The sequence below is a fragment of the Astyanax mexicanus genome, chromosome 9 (genome assembly GCF_023375975.1).
Source record: "Astyanax mexicanus isolate ESR-SI-001 chromosome 9, AstMex3_surface, whole genome shotgun sequence".
Taxonomy (NCBI): domain Eukaryota; kingdom Metazoa; phylum Chordata; class Actinopteri; order Characiformes; family Acestrorhamphidae; genus Astyanax; species Astyanax mexicanus.
This window is the reverse complement of record NC_064416.1, coordinates 23872300-23894924: the sequence shown is the minus strand read 5'-3', so window position 1 is coordinate 23894924 and position 22625 is coordinate 23872300. Positions and strand designations below refer to the sequence as shown.

The window sequence follows — 22625 nt, the reverse complement described above, 5'->3', positions numbered from 1 at the left end:
CAACCACTCTAACATTAACTTTGCTTACAGAGTGAAACCCCAGTTTGTAAGGGATCTGCTCACCCTTGCAAAATGAGTTCACAGTCCATTGACCCTCAATAGGAAGGTATTTGGGCCTACACAGGGGTCATGGGACCTCCTCAGTGGAGGATTGTGTTTCAGATGCTTCCAGGCTGGGCAGCAGGCAGTGCTGAGACAGTGGATGCAAATTAAGTTATTGGATTTTTTTTTTTTTAAATTGACATTAATGTGATGCCTGGATTTGGTTCTGGATGCATGCAGATCCTGTAAAAGGTATGATTAGAAGTTATATTTAAAAAAGTTGGGTTTGATGGGAAGGGCTTAGGGTCAAGAATAGGATAAGGCTGGAAGTGTGTTCTTCCAGTAAAGATCTTCCAGTAAAGTACTGCTGGTACTGTTGGACCAGTACAGGTTATAACTGAGGGAGGAGTGTGGAATTGATGGTTTTAGTGATGGAAGTTCAGTGTGATGCTCTGTTAGTGGTGGTAATTTCTCTCTGGTCAGGAGTGTTACTGAAAGGCAGTGAGCTGCAGGAATACCATGCTGCCACGCTGTGCTGGACGGGTGTGCCATGTGCTTGTGTTGGTGCTGTGTCTGTCTGCGGCTGAGGACTTCGACTGGACAAAGAACGACCGCGGCTCCTTCTATTATGGCACTTTTCCAACTGGTAAAACTTCACACTGAACACTCCCTCATAAAAGTAGACAAACAAAGATGGGCAGAGTAGCCTAAAACCTCCACACTCAAGTACTGATACCTAGAAGCTTCACATCCAACATCTACTGTATCAGCGTAGGAATTGAAGATCTGCAATTGCATCACTATACACCATTTATTTCTAATATTGTTCCAAATGAGAGTAGCTCCTTCCTTTCTGTTTCACGTTGCACTGTTCATCGTAACCACAAAAAAAATGGTTCATTTAAAAGTGTTTTGAAACATGCTTTCTAAGTCTGTATCAAGAAGAAAAAGCCACCTCACTGTCCCAAAACAGTTTCATTATGTCAAAGGGTTTCAATACATTTCTGATCCTGTTGTGTGTTTTGGTGCATGCCAAAGTGTATGCAGTTTTGTCCCCAAATGTTTCTAAATGGGAGTTCTTAAAAAAATCTTCTCTAAACTGTGTAAAACATGACAACATTGCATTTGCATTTCTGCCACAGAAATGCATAGCATTGTAACTGTTTGGGACAAAAACACACATTGAATTACTTAAAAAAAAAGACCTAGGTCTGCTGTTTGGGATCATTTTGAACAGGAAGGTGCCTAATTAAAGTATTGAGTAAATATTGTGTTATTTGAGTATGCTCAACTTTCATCCTACTAGTTAGTTTCTATACTACTAGTTAATTGCACCTTACAATTTTTTAATGTAAATCTGGGTCTGGTTCTGCTTTTGTCTAGTGGATATTTTATATGCTTTTGATATTTTTGAGCACATAAAATATTCACTGTGTTGGTGAAAACAAGGTTACCAGTACCCATCTTTGCAGAACGAACACACACACACACACACACACACACACCTTACATCTTGTCCTGTGTGCTACATATTTAACTGTCACCAGAAAACATACAAAATGCTGAAAAACGTAGGGTGCGTTTGTAGCGACTCAGATTTGACTAGAAAGCAAACAACAAAAGACTAGCTAGACAAAGAATATCCCTACAATAAAACAGTTAAACAAACAGAACAAAGAATCACCAATTATACCAAGACTAGAAAACACAACAGGGGGTAAGCTAGACAACAATAATACTAGTAATAAATCAAAAATATTACAGATTACTAAACAATACTATTCCAGCTGCAGGGCAGGTCAAACAAAGCACAACTCAGAGCAAAGGAAGCCCTGGTATAATAGAGCTCGGAAAACAAGAAATACCTGGGGAAGATTATGAGGGGGCTGTGTAACACATTAGGCACAGGTGGGAACACCAATCACAAGACAGCAACAAAACAGTGCTATGTGCTCTTTAGCACATGTGGATTAAAACAAACAGGCTAGGGAAGAAAACAAGACTGGTGCTAGACAAGGAGCAACAGCGTCCCGATTACTTATTAATTACTAATATTAACTATTATTTGTATGAAGTATTAAGTATTTAGCGTAGTATAGATAAAAAAAAAACACTTTTTTTAAGTTTGTAATTTTTCTGTATCATTATATCTGATGTTTTTAAAGAAATTTTCTGATTGTCTATAGTGGAGCTACTGTACCTGAAATATCTACCTGTGTCCACTGGCAGGATTTTCGTGGGGTGCCGGCAGTTCAGCCTATCAAACCGAAGGAGCCTGGGACAGAGATGGCAAAGGAATGAGCATCTGGGATGTCTTCGCTCATAGAAAAGGAAAAGTCTTCCTGAATGAAACAGGAGATGCGGCATGCGAGGGCTACTATAAAGTAAAGGTGATCACAAGAGAAATGGAGACCTGTATGTCTGTTTTTTAATGCATTAACATGTTTTTAGCAGAAAAACCTGAAACTGATTTGTACTGTGTACAGGATGATGTATCTCTGATGAAGGACCTCAACCTGAACCACTATGTTTTCTCCATCTCCTGGCCAAGGATTATTCCCACTGGAATCAGGAGTAAGGAACCAAGGAACCAATGAATCTCCTCAATATACACTTATTGTCAGAGAAGTAGTTGCAAAAATAGCTGCACCCAAAAGGAAGTTGGATTGCACTGCTATTGTGAAGGAAGCTTAAGGTTACCAGGAACAATAAATAGTCCAAATTATTGAGCTACACATACAGTAGTAGTGTGTAACACATGTGTAATGCAACATGCCAAATGTTTTGGTGTGCAGGTGTCCTGTATAATCCATCCCATGCAGCTTGAATATTCACGCAGTTCCTGCAGATACATACTGAGATACATTACATTATATACTGCCTGGACAAAAAAAGAAAGTCTCCACCAAAAAAAAAGATCACACACTCTAATATTTAGTTGGACCACCTTTAGCTTTTTGATTGCAGCATGCATTCATCGTGGCATTGTTTCAATAAGCTTCTGCAATGTCCCAAGATTTATTTCAATTCAGTGTTGCATACATTTTTCAGCAAGATCTTGCAGCATTGATGATGGTAGAGTCTGACCGCTGCACAAAGTCTTCTCCATCCAGCACATCCCAAAGATTCTCAATGGGGTTAAGGTCTGGACTAACCAATCCATGTGTGAAAATGAACGTCTTTCTATTTGCAGCCGACCATGTGAATGAGAAAGGAATCAGGTACTATGACGCCCTCATTGACCAACTTCTGGAAAATAAAATTACTCCCATTGTAACCTTGTACCACTGGGACCTGCCTCAGGTATGCATTCACAGTAATCAGTCATCATATGTTTTACTGCCTTTGCTGTATTTAGCTTTATTGCAAAATAATTAAAACGAACGTAACAAAATTAACGTCAGTGACTGTTAATATGTTTTGACAGCTTTTGCAGGAGAAGTACGGAGGGTGGCAGAACATCAGCATGGTCAATTATTTCAACGAATATGCTAATCTGTGCTTCGAGAGGTTTGGAAATCGTGTGAAACACTGGATAACTTTCAACAACCCATGGGTATGGCCTTGTTCATTCACTGCACACCAAAAGTCTTTGTTGTAGAAATATATACTAATATGCTGATATTATACACCGAAATGCCATGGGATAGCAGTAAATGTAATGTAAATTGACCATGAAGTGTTACCTCAAGAATTGAGAATAGCTATACCTGTGTAAGTTGTGAGGTGTTATCTGTAAGGTGTGAGTGAGGTTGAACACTGGCCAGAGTTTGACATTTCGTTTCTGAAGATGTGTAGGTATATAATATTTCTCTATTCATAGTGTCATATCTACCAGGAATACATTATAAAAGGCATTACCACTCACAGTGGACAGTGCAATGAGTGGTAATGATCATGACCGGCAGCATCTGGCTGAATTGTATGAACAGACAAGCAGATCCCACAGTCTAGTGTAGCTTTGGCATTGGACATGATACTAGTTTCTGTCCCATGACATCTGGCATGTCTTCTCAGTTCACAAAGTCTCATCATCATTTGTGTGTCAGTCAGTGGCAGTAGAGGGCTATGAAACAGGGGAACATGCTCCAGGAATAAAGCTCAGAGGCACTGGTGCCTACAGGGCTGCTCATCACATCATCAAGGTAAGAGAATCCAAACCTTAACGGATCTTCTAATTCATTAATAATTAACCAATGATTATTTCTCTGAGGTAATGTGTCATTATATGAAATATTTAGCCTTTCTATGAATTATTATTAACCATTTTACATCCCTGTCCTCAGGCACATGCCAAGGTTTGGCATACTTATGACAGTCAGTGGAGAAACAAACAAAATGGTAATTTAGTTATAACCTAATGTTTACCTGAGTCACTTCCTTTTATGTAGAACCTCTTTAGAGAGCCTTTTGAAAGAGTCTGGCCTGGTCTTCACCCCGCCTGCAGGTATGGTGGGGATCTCTCTGTCCGGGGACTGGGGGGAGCCAGTGGACATCACCAACCTGAAGGACATTGAGGCAGCTGAGAGATATGTCCAGTTTTACATGGGCTGGTTTGCTACACCCATCTTCCATGGAGACTACCCTCAGGTCATGAAGGACTTCATAGGTATGTTTAGCCATTTTACAGACTTATATAAGACATAAGATAAGCACATTTGCTCTTACTTTGAATGTAGTTGTAGTTTGTCAGCCAGAATGTTTGGTGTCTGATTGATGGTATGGCATTAGATATCCCACCAATTAACATCGTGCACACTGCCTACCTAGATCATAACAAGCTTGCCTGAATTAATCTCTAGTCGGCTTGTTTATGTGGTTTGTGACACTATGAGTTGGTTTTCTGGACAGGGGTTACAAATAGTTCTGGAATACTCAGTTTTGAGTTAAAACCTTTACCAGGAGTTTGACCCTATAGCTGCATTTCAAAGCTATTTGGCCACATGTACATTTAAACAGAGATCTTTGAGTTGAATCAACTTAAAATGACTGAGTCTAGTTTGCTGCCATTGAACGCTTTTGACACTCACACTCACTATCAGTAGGCTGTAAGAATAAGCATCATTTTCTGAGCCTCTAACTCTGTTGGCTGTATGCTATTTATATATATATATATTGTTCTCAAATATGTAATACCATTTTCATTGGATAGAGATGCTTTAAAAAGTGTAAAGTACTTTTTTAAGTAAATTTACCTTTGTGCAAAGAACTGTGTGTAATTGAGGGCCAGGAAGGATACATCAGTTTGGGCTTAGGCTGCATTTCTTGGTTGTATATGAAGGATCCTTCAGTTTGGAACAGTCTTTTTTGAGGTAGCCACAGAGAATTGCAGCCTATCTTGGAGCAGCTTAGGCTTTGAAGCTTTAGGGTGTGAAAAGCTTAATTGAAGTACATTACTTACTGTAATATGACTGGGTTTGAGGGAAGTTTGTTATGGTCTCAGCATTCAGGTGCACACAAGTTTAAAATGCTGAGAGTTGTCAATTACATTAGTGTGATTAGCACTCCATGTGGAGTAAACTGTGTAAATCAAATTGTTACATGTACAGTCATTTGGCAGCCTTAAAACCCTAGAAGACAAATGACTCCATTGTTTTCATCTTCCTATCTCACATGCAGGTAGAAAAAGTGGTCAGCAGGGGTTGGGAACATCTCGACTCCCCACGTTCTCCTCACAGGAGAAGAGCTACATCAAAGGAACCTGCGACTTCTTGGGAGTAGGGCACTTCACCACACGTTACATCACCCAGAAGACCTACCCTCCGGGCCGTGGAGGCATCTATTTCACTGACCGTGACTTGGCTGAGCTGGTGGATCCTCGCTGGCCTGATCCTGGTTCAGAGTGGCTCTACTCTGTTCCATGGGGCTTCCGGCGTCTGCTCAACTTCGTCAAGGTGCCTCAAGAAAACCACAGGGTTTTCTATATGTTTATACACAATGACTCTACTAATCTTATTTTGTTAACATTATTTTTGACTGTTCATAACTTCCACAGACTCAGTATGGAAACCCGATGGTCTACATCACTGGAAACGGTGTCTCTGAGAAGATGATGTGCACAGAGCTGTGTGATGACTGGAGGATGCAGTATTATAGGGATTACATTAATGAGATGCTAAAAGGCAAGTGATTGACCACATTAATCAATACAGATCTTCCCTTGTATTATTAGTGATATAAAGTACACTTAAACTGGTCCCTGCAGCTATCCGAGATGGAGTGAACGTGAAGGGCTACACTGCCTGGTCTCTGCTGGATAAGTTTGAATGGGACGAGGGCTACTCGGAGAGGTTCGGCCTGTACTATGTGGACTTCAAGAATAAACATAAAACCCGCTACCCCAAGGCCTCTGTTCAGTACTACAAACGCATCATCAACTTCAATGGATTCCCTAATCAGAGAGAGGTACTATTTTCCTCTGTGTTTCTGTTAGGAGTTGATCATTTAAAAGGAATATGAAAAGTGTATATGAAAACAAAATATCTATTAAAAAAAAAAAAAAAAAATTAATGTGTGTTAAGACAAAAAATGTAGGTATTATAGACATAAAGAAAGGTTTATTACGGTCAAGACACTTACAAATATAGCAAATCAGTATTACTCAAAGAGAGCAAAAATGTAAAAGAATACTGCAGCTTTGTTACACAGACATTCATAGAGAGAAGAATAAGTACTATATACACTAGAGTGCGCTGACTAGGACATGTTGTTTACCCTTTAACCAATGTATTACTGAATTATTGAACTGAACACAGTTCAGACTTTACTGAAAAAGGTACATCTTTATAAGGTAGCTTATCCCTCCCTAACCAATAAACAATACATTATCCACTGTAGCACATGCACATCATTTCCTACACTCCTGCCTTCTATCAGATTACGAAAAAACTGAATATGTTTTTAATAAATTTTGTTTACTTTTTTTTACCCCAAATTTGCCATTAATGTGAATCAATCTGATCCAATTTGAGCATTTGGTTACACACCTAGACAGTAACAAAAGTTATAGTATTGAATTAACCACAGAGTTAACTAATGCACTGTGCAACTGTACTGCACACACACTCAGCTGTACAGATAACATGTCCTGAAATGTCATTGGCAGGTTGAGAACTGGAAGAGGAAAGCCAAGGAGATGTGCTCTTCTAGCAACCAGCTCCTGGCTGCAGGTCAGTATCTCAGTACCAGAGTACCAGATCTACTGCCCTGTGAATCCAGGAGAGGATAGAACTAGATGGGGCAAACAAAATAAAGTTTCCACCTGTAGGGAAAAGGAAAAAGAAGATGAAACACAATTAAAAAAATAAAACAAATAGTTCCTTTTCAATTTTATTCCCTCATTTACATACAAATCAGAAAAATGTGACAGTATAGTAATATGCAAACAAAGAATGCAGTGTTTCTTACATTTTCTTTGACTTTAACCCAAGATATGTTCTGTTTTGTCTGGTCATCTTGGTTTTAAATAGTTTTTTAATTGTTTTTTTACAAAATGTTTTGTAATTTAGGGCTAGCACTATTTTAAATAGGCGATGTTAATTAGTGATTGTATTCATGATTTGGTACAAAAGCAAGATCCACAATAGTATAAGAGTTTTTGAGGATCTAACATGGGTAAAGGGATTCAATTGCATGTCTATAATGCAATAAAAGTCAAAGTAAATGTAAGAATTCCTGTCCCAACCCTTTTCTGATTTATGGTTGATCTACTAGACCCTGTTATGCTAACCCTGAATATTACCTGATCTATGATCACTTTCTGTGCCATCATTTTTGTCAGTAGGGGTTTGGCATGCAAACCAAGACGAGAGTAAGACTGACATAGGCTTTGGTGGGGGTCTAGAATAAAGAACTTCATAAGCCTAGCCCGCTAACAGGAGTTTTCTTTGTTTGCCCCTCCAGCTAAAAGAAAATCCAAGAAAAATAAGAGTCATGCAGTGATGCCAAAGCGTTGGCCAGTGTGTGATGAAGTTTAGGCACTAGGGTACATGTCAGAAGAAATGTGTTCTTTTTGGCTTGGCAAGCTACATGCATTGTCCTGAAAAGCCTCAAAAGTTGTGTGTGTGGTCCAGTCATAAGAATGAGAAGTTTCAGCAAGCCCAGATGTGGCCTGCCCTGGGCCAGAGAGGCCAGCATGTATAGCAGCTCATCTTCAGGCCAGCTCAGGAAACCACATAATATTTACTTATTTCAGCACCTTTCAATTTTCTGTCTCATCGGTTCTTGCTGTGTAGAACTGATACTTGCTGTAGACACTTTCATGAAGAATCAGGCCAATCGTGTCTTAGTAAAGATTATCAGAACTGGCAATATGACGAATGCTGGATCAATGTGTGCCATCCATAAGTATTAAAAAGCTGCCTCGCTCTGGCTTTGATTGTGAGCAATAATACAAGTCTTTAAGAACTTTTTTTCTGTGCCAGCAAAAAGCTGCTTCTGCCAACTTAGCTGGATCAAACTTCAAGAATCCAATTAGTCGATTAGGAAAAATAGAAAATGTTCACTAAAAAAATAAAAAATGAAAAAATCAGACACAGCTAATGCAATGACGTTAAATGAAATTAATTAGGGTTGGGCAACATAATGTAGTATTATATTGGTAATAAGGTAACCCGCAGCATTTAAAGATGCTTGCGGTGTTAAAAAAATATATTACATATACTGTGTAATAATATGCATTAGAAGCAGCAGATTATTTCAAAGCAACATTCTAATCGGTGCTGCTGTTATAACTAAGGGTTGGGACAAAATATCGATATTGCAATGTACTGTATTGTTTTGTTTGTAACAGTAGATCACCTATTGCAAAAAAAAATCACAGTATTGATGTCATTGTTACCGTAGACAACATTGTGAAAATAATATATTTTTAGATGCCCTGTGATTACTGCCCCTAGTTATAACCCTAGTTTTGGGTACTAGCACAGCAGGGTTAAGTGTTAAGGTGTCCTGATCTCACCCCAAGTCCAACTCTCTTTTTTCATTAGAGGAACAGCGGAGTACGGCTGCTAATATTCTAAGACTTATTCATGGTAAGATATCAAGCTATCTCTCTCTCTCACACAGACAAATGCACACACACCCACCTGCCAGAATATGCTAGAAGAACAGTATTAACCCTATGAGTGCTATGTTCTGCACACTCAAACTGATCTTGTTTGCATGCTGTGCTAATCCTTAAAGCCACCAGGAACCTAAAGTTAAGTTTTTTTTTTTATTACTTTTATCTGGCTCCCCAGGCCCCAAGCGTAAATGTACAAATTACAGTTACAAATTACATTTACACTTACAAATATCTTCACAAATTTTATTAAATGTCTGGTGTGTTTCACCAGTATTGCTCTCCTCTTTATATAGAATGGACGAGGTGGTCATAAACAGGGTGGGGCTATTATCTGCATTATTTTGACCACTCACATGGCTCTGCCCTCTCATCTGAGTAACCTGGAAAGGGAAGAGCCCATGTGGGCAAAGCCTACGAGCCCTGCCAGAGAGAACCGGAGTTTAGCCAGACTGTTCCTGTACAAGGCGACAGAAAAATTTGCATAGACCCATTGTGTTGTGTACTGTATGTGCTGGGCTAACACTTTATTTGGATAGTACACTTTGACACATTGCAGACAGTCAAAAAATATTGCAGTTTATTGGTGTATATTTGAACAGTTGTTTGGCTTATATATAGATATTACTCTATGGATAACGCCTATGGTCATTTTCTTTGCTTTCCCATGTGATAGGCAACTTGTCTATTGATGATATTCAAATAATGTTGTTCAAAGGTGAATAAATCTTTATGGAAAATCAGTTAGTGAATAGGTTAGTTTATGACTGTCATCTGACAGGTTGTTGATAGTCTATAGATGGTTTGTTGACAGTCTGTAAAGTGTCTAAAAGTGTACTATCCAAATAAATTGTTGCCTGTGCTGGCATCTTAAATTACAGATATCAAATTCCCAGTAAACCAAATGCTAAAAAGCAAAACTAAGTACAGACCATTCTTAGAGATGGCATTTTCAAGTTGTGTAATATATGTAATATACCAAAGTGCTTTAACAGTGTCTGTTCTTAATCAGAACTGCAAGTTTGTTCTGAAAATGTGTGTGTGTGTGTTGCAGATCCATTGACCAGCCACATGGAGATGGTAACAGAGATCGTGGTCCCTACTGTGTGCACCCTCTGCATTCTTATCAGCGCAGTTTTTCTCATGTTCCTCCTTAGAAGACGCAACTAGCAGGACAATGTTTAGGTCAGAGCTAGGACTACCATGTATGCAGATATAATATGTCCCCAGTCAAGCATGTGAAAATGATCATTAAAAAATATATATATATATATATTTATAAGTAACTGCCCCCATAATTGAACATAATTTACTATAAGCATATAATTAGAATATGTATATATTTGGTGTAAAAAAGGTTACCATCTACTTTATTGATTTTAATAAACCTATATAATAAAACTTTAATCAATGCACAGACTTCTGCTGTTGTCTAAGACTGACCTGCTAAGTGAAGTTGGCCAGGCTGCAGCAAACCATAGTCCTGAAATATGCAGCCTTTTCATTTTCTGCACTCACTGTGACCTCCAGTGGCAGATCTGAGAAGTAGAAGTTCAAATAAATGAAAATAAAAAATAAATTAGAGCTTCTTTTAGGTGATCTGTATAAAAGTGTGTAGGGCTTCACCTGAGTCAAATGTGATGTGATCCACCAGAGGTTTATCGCTGAGATGAAAGGAGGTCTTGACCTCTCGTGAGCCCTGTCCACTGGACACCTCCACACCCCAAGACATTGGCTGCTCCCTAAGCCACACACACAGACACACAATTATCTGCTGCCCCATTGCTTTGTGAAAAAAACACTAACAAAATATTTGATTAGTTGTAAGAAATGACAAAATAATTAAAAGTTTTATAGTTTTCTTTTTTTTTTCAAAAATTATAATAATGTTATTTAGGATAATACCATATGGCATGCCTTTACTAGATATATAACAATATATTGTTTCTGCCTTGTCATTGCAATTGTTCACACTGCAAGACATGCAATGTTTTATAAGGCAAATTTATTATATTTTTTAAATGCTACAAAAAAGTTCCATGAAACACTGTATCTATCAGAGACAGATTGTATCTGTCCAGTATATAGATTTAGTATATTCTGATCTTGAATTCACAGAGTGTATTATTTATATCACACTGGATCATTGAACTCTGGTTTAATCTGGTTAAATTCCTACATTATTGCAATGTTTTGTTTTTTTTACAATATATCTCATTATGTAATGACAGTTTTTTCCCTAGTCTACATTTTCTGACATGACAGAACTAACGTAGATTCTGCTTTTTCTTACGTTTGGTAGAAGTGGCTGATGAGAGCAGGTTTGAACTGCATCTCAAACACATGGTCTTCATTGTATGGTGCTGCTTTGTAGTACTGCAAACATGACCTAAGAGTAAAGGAGAACAAAATACTAATAATAAAGTGGTTGATATAATAAACAGCAGTAAAAGAAAAAATGAGCAGGTGACTGACTGAGTGAAGAAGAAGAGGCGCTCGTGAGGCAGGTTGAGGAAGCTGCTGCAGGTGCCCAGGATCTCCAGCAGGTGGTGCAGTTTCTTCAGTCTTATAACCTGCTCCTGTAGGTCCACATCACTGCTCAGGTAGTAGCTCTAAATAGCACCAATCACACACAAAGCAAAAACACAGTGCAGTGAGTGTTAGAGCTCAAAGCACACCCACCTCAGGATCTCACACACTTTACAGAAATGAAAGAAGTTCTCACCAGATGGTTGAGAGTGGTCAGCTCCTTTCCTGGCAGGGGGCAAAAGACACAACTGTCTTCAGTCTTTGCATGCAATTCATTTTGGCAGTGTACAATAGATGTTTGTAACTTCAGTAACTTAAAACTATAGCTATAAAAACATTATAATGCATGCAGACTACTTTAGTCTAATAGCTATAAAACTGCACTATAATGACCTGCTAAGAAAATAGTCTGGGCTAGGTCTGGACACTAAGCTGGACCCAGAATTAATCAACTGAAGGGCCTAAAACTTGGTGGGTACTCATGCCAGACTGTCATGGATTGCAATGCAATTTGGTACAATGCCAGATCAGTTTGATCTTATTACTTGGGCAGGCACCTGAGCAGTCAGATATTACATTAAAGAGATCCTGCAACCAGTGGCCATACCTTTCTTAATGCACACTCCAGTGCAGGTCTGCATTAGAAAACTCTACAACTGCACATCAAGACGTTTAGCATGTTGTATTAGACATGTATTAGGCACTACTTCCATATGTGTATCTGAATAAATATGGTAAAACGTTGCCCATATAAGTCCCCATATGAAGAAAAAAAAATATTATAATTTATTGTTGGCATTGCAATCAAACACTTAATACTGGGTTAAATTATTTTTTTGAATCTTTTTTTTGACAATTACCATATATAGAGCATGCACTGTCTGGCCAAAAAAAGGTCACACACTCTAATGTTTCATTGAGACATCTTTATCTTTGCTGCACGCATTCGCTGTGGCATTGTTTCAATAAGCTTTTGCAATGTCACAAGATTTTACCATATTTTAATCCAGTGTTGCATTAATTTTTGTACCAAAATCTTCCATTGATGACGGTAGAGTCTGACTGCTGAACAAAGCCTACTCCAGCACATCCCAAAGATTCTCAATGGGTTTAAGGTCTGGACACTGTGGTGGCCAATGTGAAAATGATGATCTCATGCTCCCTGAACCACTCTTTAACTATTTCTGCCCCATGAATCCTGGTATTGTCATCTTGGAATATGCTCGTGCCATCAGGGAAGAAAAAATCCATTGATGGAATAACCTGGTGTATATTCAGTATATTCAGGTAGTCAGCTGACCTCATTCTTTAAGCACATACTGTTGCTGAACCTAGACCTGACCAACTGCAGCAAACCCAGATTATTTGCTTAATTAAATCCAGGTGGCACTTTTTTTGGCCAGGCAGTGTATATGATAAGATATGCTTCTGCCAAAAGAATAATTAGCATCATTACCAACAAGGTAGTTGATGTAGTCTTTCCTCATCTTGTCCAGGCCCAGCTCCAGAAGCATGATGGCAGGGGTGAGGCCAGTGAGAGGCACTGTGTCCACCTGCTGCTGGTAGGACTGCACTATCAGCTTACTCAGAGAACTGCTGCTGGCCCTATGGACCTGTTTAGGAAAAACACACATACTTAATCAATTTAATATTAGATTATCATCTATGATATATCCTTTACAACTTTCAAAATGTGTGTTCTATATACATTAAGATTACATACCCACGGTTTAATCTGACCAAACCGTACAGCTTTGATGACTAATTTCAGAGAATCTGTTATGTCTTGATATGAGGTCACACCTAGCAAGAAAGCAACAGTTAATTGTTTAAAGATCATGCCTTATTATGGTCACTTATCACAGTCATTGTATGGGTAATAGTAATTCTAAAATAACACTCACTCTTCCTCATCCTCTCCCAGAGCTGCTCTGTGAAGTCCAGGTCCCCTCTCTCCATCAGCATGGTGCCATACCCCAGTACTGAGTCTGTCTTGGCCTTCTGATTCTGTTACAATTAGATTAGATTAAACATACAGAACATAAAATGGGACAGATAAATGTTACACTTATAATTACATATATTTTGAATTACCTCTGATCCTTTTAAATTCTGGCCTGGGACTGCATTTGCAACCTTATCCAGATCTAAAACAAAGACGTAACAACAAACAACATATTAAATATATATATATTTAACAGTTGGAGAAAATTCCATGGTTAATTGGAATATATGTGAAAATATGTGAAAGGTTACCTTCAATAAGCATCCTGGTTAATTCCACAGCAGACTGTGTCTCCAGTGGTTCCAACCACTCAATCTCTCCAGTCCTCAATCCATCAGCCAGTGTCTGTGAGGTAAAATACGTTTGTAGTATTTTATAGTAAAATTGAATAGCTTGTCACATGACAACACCTTGTAGCTCAGTTTAACAGTAGACCAAGACTCAGCTTCAGTTGTGAAATGAAGACTTGGAGCTGCAGGTTTGTTGGGTACAGTGGCAGTAGTAATTGTATTGTCGACATCAGGCTGCATGATTTCATCCTTATTAGAGCCAACAAATGCTCAGGTTTGAGCAAACAACATAGTAACACTCTGTAATTCTATAATTAAATACTGTAGTCCTTCAGATTCTCTGCAAAATTTGTTCTTTTGGTATAAGTGGATCAGACACAGCAGTGCTGCTGAGGTTTTTAAACATGTCAGTGTCACTGCCTGAAAATAGTTCACCAACCAGAAATAACAAGTTAACAGTGTCCGAAAGACAAATTAGTTTTACATGGATAGTGGAGCTGATAAACATGGACAGTGTGATTTGACTGTGCAGTCTTGTGCTACAAAGTAATGAACTGATTTGAACGGCTTTGCTGGGTCACACATACCAGGAGGAATTCCAGCTCTCTGTAGGTTTGATACAGTGGGCTCCTGATATCTCCAACTGTCACCTTGATGTGCTGCACATTATCATGAAAACAAAGAATAAAACAAAGCATTTGTTGATGAACTGAAAATAATAAAAATGACCTGTAAACAAGGAATATTACAGCCTTACAGTTAGGAAGTAAAGGGAAACACTAAACCAAGAACACCTAAAATCATCAAATTTAACAAAAGAAAAGTATTTTCGTTTACCAGAGTAACTGTAGACGACAGAGGAGGGGTCTCCAGGACCTTGTCAACATTAACCCATCTGAAGAAGGCAGTTACGCTGCTTTGAGAATCAATAACCAGGCTCTCCTCCTTTACTGAGCAAAAGAGGTTGTACTCAGCCCAGCCTTTTGTTCCCACCTACAGAATACAAGTGCATAGAATAAATGATGGTGATATGGCACATAGATATCATGAAATCATGATCATGTAAAACATTTAAACAGATCTTTTGTCTTACTGCTGAGGAACTGTGTCTGTTCTGATGCTCTTGTTTAAGCTGTTCCATCGTCATAAAAGAAGACTCATCTGTTGTTGCTCCTGAAGAAAACATTTATTGACAATAAAAGTATAAGTTTGGAAATCAGATCATTTGTCTATTTAATACTGGTGTTTACATGTATTCACAACAAACAACGCATCATAACATGCAGTGCTTTCAGATTGAGATCAAGTTTAAAGTTCAGGTCCAAACATTACCTTTGCAACAGACTGTGTACAGTTTGACTGCTGTAGCCTTGCTTCCAGCATAGACCGTTTCTGCCCCCAGCCAGGAAACGCCAGCCGGGTCAGACATATCACAGCGTACCCATAGAGGGGGCAGTACATGAGCTTCCACCTGGGGCATGTTGGGGTTCTGAGACATGGTGTACCAGGATAGCAGCTGCCTGCGGAATCAGAGGACAGGCACAGACACTGAAAGGTACAAAGTAAGTTCTGTGGGATGTTTCCCCTTGGAATCATGGTACATATCACTTGGCTTTTTTTAAAACAGGAAGTTACTCAAAAAAACTTTTTAAACATTCACGTGAAAGCAAATGGCTACATTGTAATGTCAATTAAGAAATAAACAGTTCCATGTGCACCTGTGAAAGATAGAATTAACAAGTTTCTTGTCTGGAAAATAAGTGTTTATTGCTCAGTAAAACACTAATATATTTTACAGATGTAAGAGTAATGCAGAACACAGTGTTTTTGCAGATATGGTTGTGTTCAATAAAACATTAGAAAACTTTTCACATGGCAATATAGTATTATTTATACTTATCATCTAACACCTGGTTTGGGACATCAGTTTTTGAGGATGGTAACTCCAGTAATCTGGTAATTAAACTGAACAAATCCACATACTGCACAGTAGAAATCGTGAATCAAGCTTTGTAGAAACTAGCTTACAGGATTTCAACTAGTTTCTTCAAAAACAAATTATTTTTACTTTTTTATGTATTTATGGTTAGTTGCATTTGTTGTAATGTGATCTGGAGTTTAGTTAAGCAGATACACTTATCCTGCTAAGATAAATTATTTTAAATAATATGCTTATGCACAGTACTGTATATAAAGTAAAATAAGTGACTGTATAAATATTGACCCTCAAGTCAGTAGTCATTTTTACAAATAATATTTTAAAAATATTCATTCAAATTAAAAACTGATCAGATTGTCCTCCATAATTTCCCAATATTATGCTGTATTGATTTTAACCCGTTCTATTAGAAGTGGCAACACTACCTGTGGCAGTAGAAGAGTTTTTTTTAAGTATTTCTATCATTCTGAAACTGGATGTAATGCTGGAGTATTCAGTACACATCAGATCCTTCAGTACCATAATTCTAACTGAGAGTGACTGTGGGTGTTCAGCAGCTGTAAATTACTTAAGAGCTAATTGAAAAAAAATAAAAAACATACAATAAACCATAAAAGCTTCTCTCACCTTGCTCTATGTATGGTGAGAGGTAGTGGCCCAATGTCAAACGGCTCCAGTTTAACAGACACTTCTTCATTGAGGCTGTTTTCCTCAGTGTTTACTGCAACCTCCTCCTCATGCTTTGGTGGCTTTTCAAATGTAAAATATGGTTAGTAATTATTTAATTAATGTTTATATTGTGCAAGTCTACATTGTCTGAAACTCACCGTTTCCTCGCAAATAAAGACAACCTGATTTCCTTCAATTATGCTGAGGATAGGCTGATTGCTTTGCTTTAATATTCTTATATTGTCCTGTAACATCAGAGAAAAACAATAAAAGCTTCAATAGTTGCTTAGTTTTGCAGTATAAACAAAACTGATTTTGATTCTTCACTACTGTGTGGGGGAGAGAGATTTTTCACACTGGAAGGTCAGTTATACCTGATAGGTCCAGAAGTCCTTGCTGTCATCCTGACATGACCTGGTAAAAAAAAACAGAATAAGTTTTATCGATCAAGTAAGTTGATACACAGGAATTGGGTACTGACTCTTTACAAACAATACAGGATATACTCAGAATACAAGCAATCAGCAGAATATACAAGTGGAATAATATACAGACAATGTACATACTTCACTTACAAGTATAAATAAGATTATAAAGGTTCAGCAGAATACAGATTGTATAGTTAAAGAATAAAGAAACATTACAGCAAGCTAGATAAACAAGTGTGTGCATGTGATAGTGCAGTAGCATCATGTACCGGTATAAAACTTTCGTAAGCAATGTTATGAATGAGAAAGGTAATATACGAACAGTACAACAGTAGCTAGCTAGCTAACTTATACACCTCTGTAAAAAAAAATTAAGAGACCAATTCAATTTCAGAATTTCAGTTTCTCTGATTTTGCTGTTTATAGGTAAGTTATATGTTTGAGTAAAATGAACATTGTGGTTTTATTCTATAAACTACGGACAACATTTCTCCCAAATTCCAAATAAATATAACTTATAGTAATTTATGGCATTTATTTGCAAAAATAAGAAATGGCAGAAATAACAAAAAAGACGCAGAGTCGTTAGACCTCAAAACTGGCAAAGAAAACAAGTTCATATTCATAAAGTTTTAAAAGTTTAGAAATCAATATTTGGTGGAATAACCCTGTTTTTTAATCAGTTTTCATGCATCTTGGCATGTTCTCCTCCACCAGTCTTACACACTGCTTTTGGATAACTTATGCCACTCCTGGTTCAAGCAGTTCAGCTTGTGATCATCCATCTTCCTCTTGATTAAATTTATCATTTTTAAGTGCTCTCTTATTTTTTTCTAGAGCTTGATGTATATAAAACACTGCATTAGACGAGAACTCATTTAATAAATATATCTAGCGACATTTCTGATGGTGAGACGAGCTGTCAGTTTATCTAACGTTACAGCTGTATTTCTACGTTAAAACTCTGTGAAGAAAAACAAAGCATTTGGCGTTAATAAATGTACTTACTTGAGAAACCGAATAAAGCTGTTAGCTTCTGAAATAATTGTATCCCTCATCGTCTTTAACGCGTTATTTAACAATGCCCGTGCATTCAAATACAGATTTTTAGTTAGGTTAATTAACTAAGTTAGCTAAGCTTGGTTCACTTGGTTCAATGTGTAAAAGTAGCCTAGCTCCAATATTTTCTACAGCCCGCCACATCTACGTCACCAAGGTCAGGAGCCATTGGTTAACGCCCATTTCAATAAATACGCTTTATTGAAACATACAAATACTTTATTATTATTTATAATAAAATAAAAAGAGAAACTGATGTTAAAATATGAAATGAATGTCACACTGCTTAGGTTAATAAATGACAAAATAAAAAAAAAATAATTTGGAAAGTAGTCCGGCCGCCACGTCTTTCCTCCGCCAGTCCTCCGCCTGTAATATATAATCCCATTAAATACTATTATTCTTCTTTAAGGTTTTATGCAGCTTTTAGCTGCACAAGACATATGTTTAAACATTAAAAATAATTCATATTAATTTAAAATTTAAAAGTGTTTGTTGGAATAAAACCAAAGCAATAATGAAAATGAACAGACGCGGTGGTGAGACGGAAGTGATGCAGGCTCGGATGTATATGGTGGTGACGGTGTGCTTCAGTCTTCCTTTTCTTCCGTGGCCGCCATTGAGAGAGGAGCGTGGTTCCTGGCGTGCCGTGAATTTAAATTAAAATGGTGAGAATTAAAGGCTCTTGTACGATTTACTGAACGCTGGTTTCCACTGTATTAGTAATGATGTGTGTCCCGCGCTGCAGTAGTCCCGTACTGTTAAGAGAACAGTTAATATTAGTGTTTTTTTGGTGAAGGCCGGGGCTGTGTGCTCACGGGAGCCATTTTGAACAGTTCAGTCCGTTTTTCCCGCAGATACACGTGTGAAGGGCCCGGCTAGCGGGATCTGTACGGCTAATTGAACTTAAGAATGTTAATTCTTTTAGTAACACGTGCGTTCAGGATTTGTTTCCTCTTCCTCGCAACTTCAAATTGCGGAGTTTTACTAGTTTTAGTTTCTTACTAAAACAGGCCTCAGGTGTAGGCTCATCACAGACATGGCTAGCTCACTAGTTAGTCGGCTAACTAGCTAATTTCTGAATTTTACAATATTTTATTCTCCTTGTATATTGGTAGTACGTAGAGGCATTGTTGAAAACGTCTTTGGCTGATATCAACTGCTCAACGTCAATTTACATATTTTTAAATGAGAAGCTTTAGGTTACTAAATGTAGCTGTTGACGAAGCTAGCTGAAGTGGTTGCCTCGTTGACGCTGCCGTATGAATTTTGCATGCAGTCATTTAGTAACTTTTGACTTAAAACTTTGATTCTCACTTGAAGTCTGTCTAATAGTTAGTTTATAAACTTGTATACATTCCCCAAAATTGCTCAACATGCATTTATAGAAAAATTGAAAGTTTACTTTATCTTGCTGTGAATTTTTGTACTTTGTTAAAGTACGCATGGCCAACGTTATCTGAAAGTGGCTTTAGGGTTTGTTCATAAATATTCAGCCGCACACTCGATATAATTGTTTAATCAGTTGGTCAGGTTTAAAATGACTGCAGATGAGCTTTGTTTTGGCTGGATAAAACCTTTAGGCGCTTTGTGGATAAGACTGGACGTTTCTTTGACGAAGGATGCTCATCAAGCAAGAGGGTTATCAACAGGGTTATCTATACAGTTCTCTGAATGTTGGCACATTGTTAAGATGTAGTTTTTCTAAGGTCTGTAACAACATTGATATTAAAGACCATCATGTATACATTTAAAGTAAACTGATTTGACTAAGGTTTGTTAGGCAATCAAAATTCATCAAATATTTCTGTCGCCACTTGCAGTAATAGCACGATCCTAAATATTGAGGTAGCGATGAGAGAATGTGACTTATTTTTGCTAAATTGGGATTTTATATAACCTTGTCGCATGGACTGATTTTGCCATGATGGTGTAATTTGCGTCTGACTCTGTAACCAGTGACAGTTGCCTGCTGTCTTATGCTGGTGCAGAGGGTTGACGACAACTAAGGCTGAGCAAAATGAAGGTCTGAAGTCTGTTGCTGAGAACTAGCTTGGGTGGGACTGGTGAAGTTAAGGCTAATGCGTTCTTGATTTTTTAGGCTTGTGCCCGACCGTTGATCTCGGTCTACTCCGAGAAAGGAGAGACCTCCGGCAAAAATGTAGTGATGCCTGCCGTGTTCAAGGCTCCCATCCGCCCTGATGTGGTCAACTTTGTGCACACCAACATGCGCAAAAACAAGCGCCAGCCCTATGCTGTCAGTGAACTGGCCGGTGAGTATTGGTTGCCTTTACAGTATAAACTTTTTTTAATTAAATTTTATTTTGAAGTGAGACACCTTTTTATTGCAGATGTAATTGTTCCTTTATGTAATGCTAAGGGCTTATTTTTCTTCCATCTTTTTAGGTCACCAGACCAGTGCTGAGTCCTGGGGAACAGGCAGAGCTGTGGCCCGTATTCCCAGAGTGCGTGGTGGTGGTACCCACCGCTCTGGCCAGGGTGCCTTCGGAAATGTATCCTTGTCATGTGGATGAGTGCAATGCAAACACAACACTATAATAATAATTTGCAGATTAATATTTTAATGAAATCACTTGCTGTGATGGTGTAATTTGCGTCTTACTCTGCACACAGCGACAGTTGCCTGCTGTCACATGCTTGTGTTGAAGGTTGACGAACATTGATTCTGAGCAGGTTCTCAGATACTAAATAGTTGCGTTCCTATAAGTACAGTGATCCTTAATTGAAGTGTAGATGTGTCGTGGTGGCCGCATGTTTGCCCCCACCAAGACCTGGCGCCGTTGGCACCGCAGGATCAATGTTACCCAGAAGCGGTATGCTATCTGCTCTGCCCTGGCTGCCTCTGCTCTTCCTGCCCTGGTCTTGGCCAAAGGTGAGTAAGCATCTGTTTAATCTGGCCATGTCTAAATGATTAAGTTCTAAAATTATGCATTCTTTTGCCTGTTGTCAAGACTTTGCCACTGTGATGCAGGGCACAGAATTGAGGAGATTCCTGAGGTCCCCCTTGTTGTTGATGACAAAGTTGAGGGATACAAGAAGACCAAGGAGGCAGTGCTTCTGCTGAAGAAGCTTAAAGCATGGAATGACATCAAGAAGGTAATCACTTTTTTTTTTTTTTGTTAAGCTAATTTGTGTGGCTGTTTTCGGTTGGCTTTAGTCTTGCTTGTTTGGTGGTTAATTGTTGGATTATACTTTTTCCCAACAGGTATATGCTTCTCAGCGCATGCGAGCCGGCAAGGGTAAAATGAGAAATCGCAGACGTATCCAGCGCAAAGGCCCGTGTATTATCTACAACGAGGACAATGGTGTCACAAGGGCTTTCAGAAATATCCCAGGTATGTTTTTGATCACTTGTAAGAATGAATACCTGATTCCCTTGAGCTGTGATGAGTTTCACTTCAGGTCCGTGTTTATGAATCCTGTGATTTTTCTTGAAGCGCTGAGTAAGCTGGGGAAGGAAATGGTCAGCTGTCTACTGTACTTGGATGTATTTTTTTTTTTAAACATTACAATTTTTGTCTTCAGGCATTACACTGCAGCAAGTTGGCAAACTGGACCTCCTGAGACTTGCCCCTGGTGGTCACATTGGCCGCTTCTGCATCTGGACAGAGAGCGCTTTCCGCAAGCTGGATGACCTTTACGGCACCTGGCGCAAGGCTTCCACCCTCAAGGTGGACTACAAGTGAGTTCCTTTAATTTCAAACCTCTCAAGCTTTTCTGAACTGCAGTGATGAGCTTCCACTTCTGGTCCGTGTTTATGAGCACCATGATTTTTTAAGAAGTTCTGAGTAAGTTTTGGAATACACCTGATTAATTAATTTTTATTTTAAGCCTACAAATGCTGCTTAAAAATTGTTAAATTGTTTTTTTTTTTCTTCCTTCAGCCTGCCAATGCACAAAATGACCAACACAGATCTGGGCAGACTCCTGCAGAGTGAGGAAATCCTGAAAGCACTTCGTGCTCCCAAGTAAGACTTGTCAAATCATACACAATTGAATTTTACCTACTATACTTTATTGCATACAAGGGTTTTCTGATTTGTTGTAAATTGTTATTCTAATGAACATGCCTTTTATTTTGTAGGAGAAAGATTCAGCGCAGAGTCCTCAAGAAGAACCCACTCAAGAACTTGAGGATAATGATGAAGCTCAACCCGTACGCCAAGACTGCACGTCGTCGTGCAATCCTTCAGCACAAGCCTGAGGTACGTGTACCAAAAACCTAAATCTGTTACTCACTGGCTCATGTTGCCTAAATAAGATTGAAATAAACGTGCTAATGTTTTTCTCTGCACAGATCAAGGCTAAGATGTTGAAGCCCAAAGTGAAGAGGGTTAGGAAGACACAGAAACCAAAAGCTGCTGCTGCTCCTGCTCCCGCAACTAAGTAGACTGCTGTTCGTTAACTAAAATCTGGCAGTGGTTTCAACCAATAAACATCTGAACTCAGCATTTCTTAAGTGATTTTTTATTGTGTATTGATTGGTCAAGATGACTTCCTGTTTGTGAAACAAATTTAGTCAGTCCTATTTTGACTAGGTGCGATGGAATGAAGCAAACAACTCAGAAAATAGCAAGTGTTG

The 22625-nt window shown here is 38.4% G+C and overlaps 3 protein-coding genes and 4 non-coding genes across 7 annotated transcripts; 6 read left to right on the top strand and 1 right to left on the bottom strand.

Annotated features, from left to right (window-relative positions):
* Positions 1-85: 85 nt before the first annotated feature.
* lctlb (lactase-like b) lies at positions 86-10515 on the top strand. Its single transcript, XM_022679670.2, has 15 exons — positions 86-294; positions 526-688; positions 2272-2432; positions 2529-2616; positions 3236-3345; positions 3470-3598; positions 4092-4187; positions 4329-4383; positions 4490-4651; positions 5662-5936; positions 6038-6164; positions 6248-6447; positions 7148-7211; positions 9030-9074; positions 10158-10515. Exons 2-15 carry the CDS (start codon positions 562-564, stop codon positions 10271-10273), a joined length of 1755 nt encoding a protein of 584 aa, XP_022535391.1. The 5' UTR covers positions 86-294; positions 526-561; the 3' UTR covers positions 10274-10515.
* zwilch (zwilch kinetochore protein) lies at positions 6572-18161 on the bottom strand. The gene is made up of 19 exons (XM_007249153.4): positions 17972-18161; positions 16910-16949; positions 16694-16780; positions 16494-16615; positions 15260-15447; positions 15021-15100; positions 14765-14920; positions 14515-14586; positions 13889-13982; positions 13727-13779; positions 13537-13639; positions 13356-13435; positions 13089-13245; positions 11829-11857; positions 11579-11715; positions 11397-11492; positions 10730-10845; positions 10547-10641; positions 6572-7303 (listed from the first exon to the last, which is right to left on the bottom strand). Exons 1-18 carry the CDS (start codon positions 18019-18021, stop codon positions 10550-10552), a joined length of 1752 nt encoding a protein of 583 aa, XP_007249215.1. The 5' UTR covers positions 18022-18161; the 3' UTR covers positions 6572-7303; positions 10547-10549.
* Positions 18162-18548: 387 nt separating this feature from the next.
* rpl4 (ribosomal protein L4) lies at positions 18549-22491 on the top strand. Its single transcript, XM_007249156.4, has 10 exons — positions 18549-18690; positions 20124-20295; positions 20429-20535; positions 20777-20915; positions 21015-21139; positions 21249-21378; positions 21569-21725; positions 21928-22011; positions 22128-22248; positions 22341-22491. The coding sequence occupies exons 1-10, from the start codon at positions 18688-18690 to the stop codon at positions 22431-22433; spliced, it is 1131 nt and encodes a 376-aa protein (XP_007249218.1). The 5' UTR covers positions 18549-18687; the 3' UTR covers positions 22434-22491.
* Positions 19943-20040, top strand: LOC125804679 (small nucleolar RNA SNORD16). Its single transcript, XR_007440834.1, has one exon. It is a non-coding gene; the product is annotated as a small nucleolar RNA SNORD16 (small nucleolar RNA).
* Positions 20618-20715, top strand: LOC125804677 (small nucleolar RNA SNORD16). The gene has a single exon (XR_007440832.1). It is a non-coding gene; the product is annotated as a small nucleolar RNA SNORD16 (small nucleolar RNA).
* LOC125804676 (small nucleolar RNA SNORD18) lies at positions 21422-21490 on the top strand. Its single transcript, XR_007440831.1, has one exon. It is a non-coding gene; the product is annotated as a small nucleolar RNA SNORD18 (small nucleolar RNA).
* On the top strand, positions 21766-21835 carry LOC125804675 (small nucleolar RNA SNORD18). Its single transcript, XR_007440830.1, has one exon. It is a non-coding gene; the product is annotated as a small nucleolar RNA SNORD18 (small nucleolar RNA).
* Positions 22492-22625: the final 134 nt, after the last annotated feature.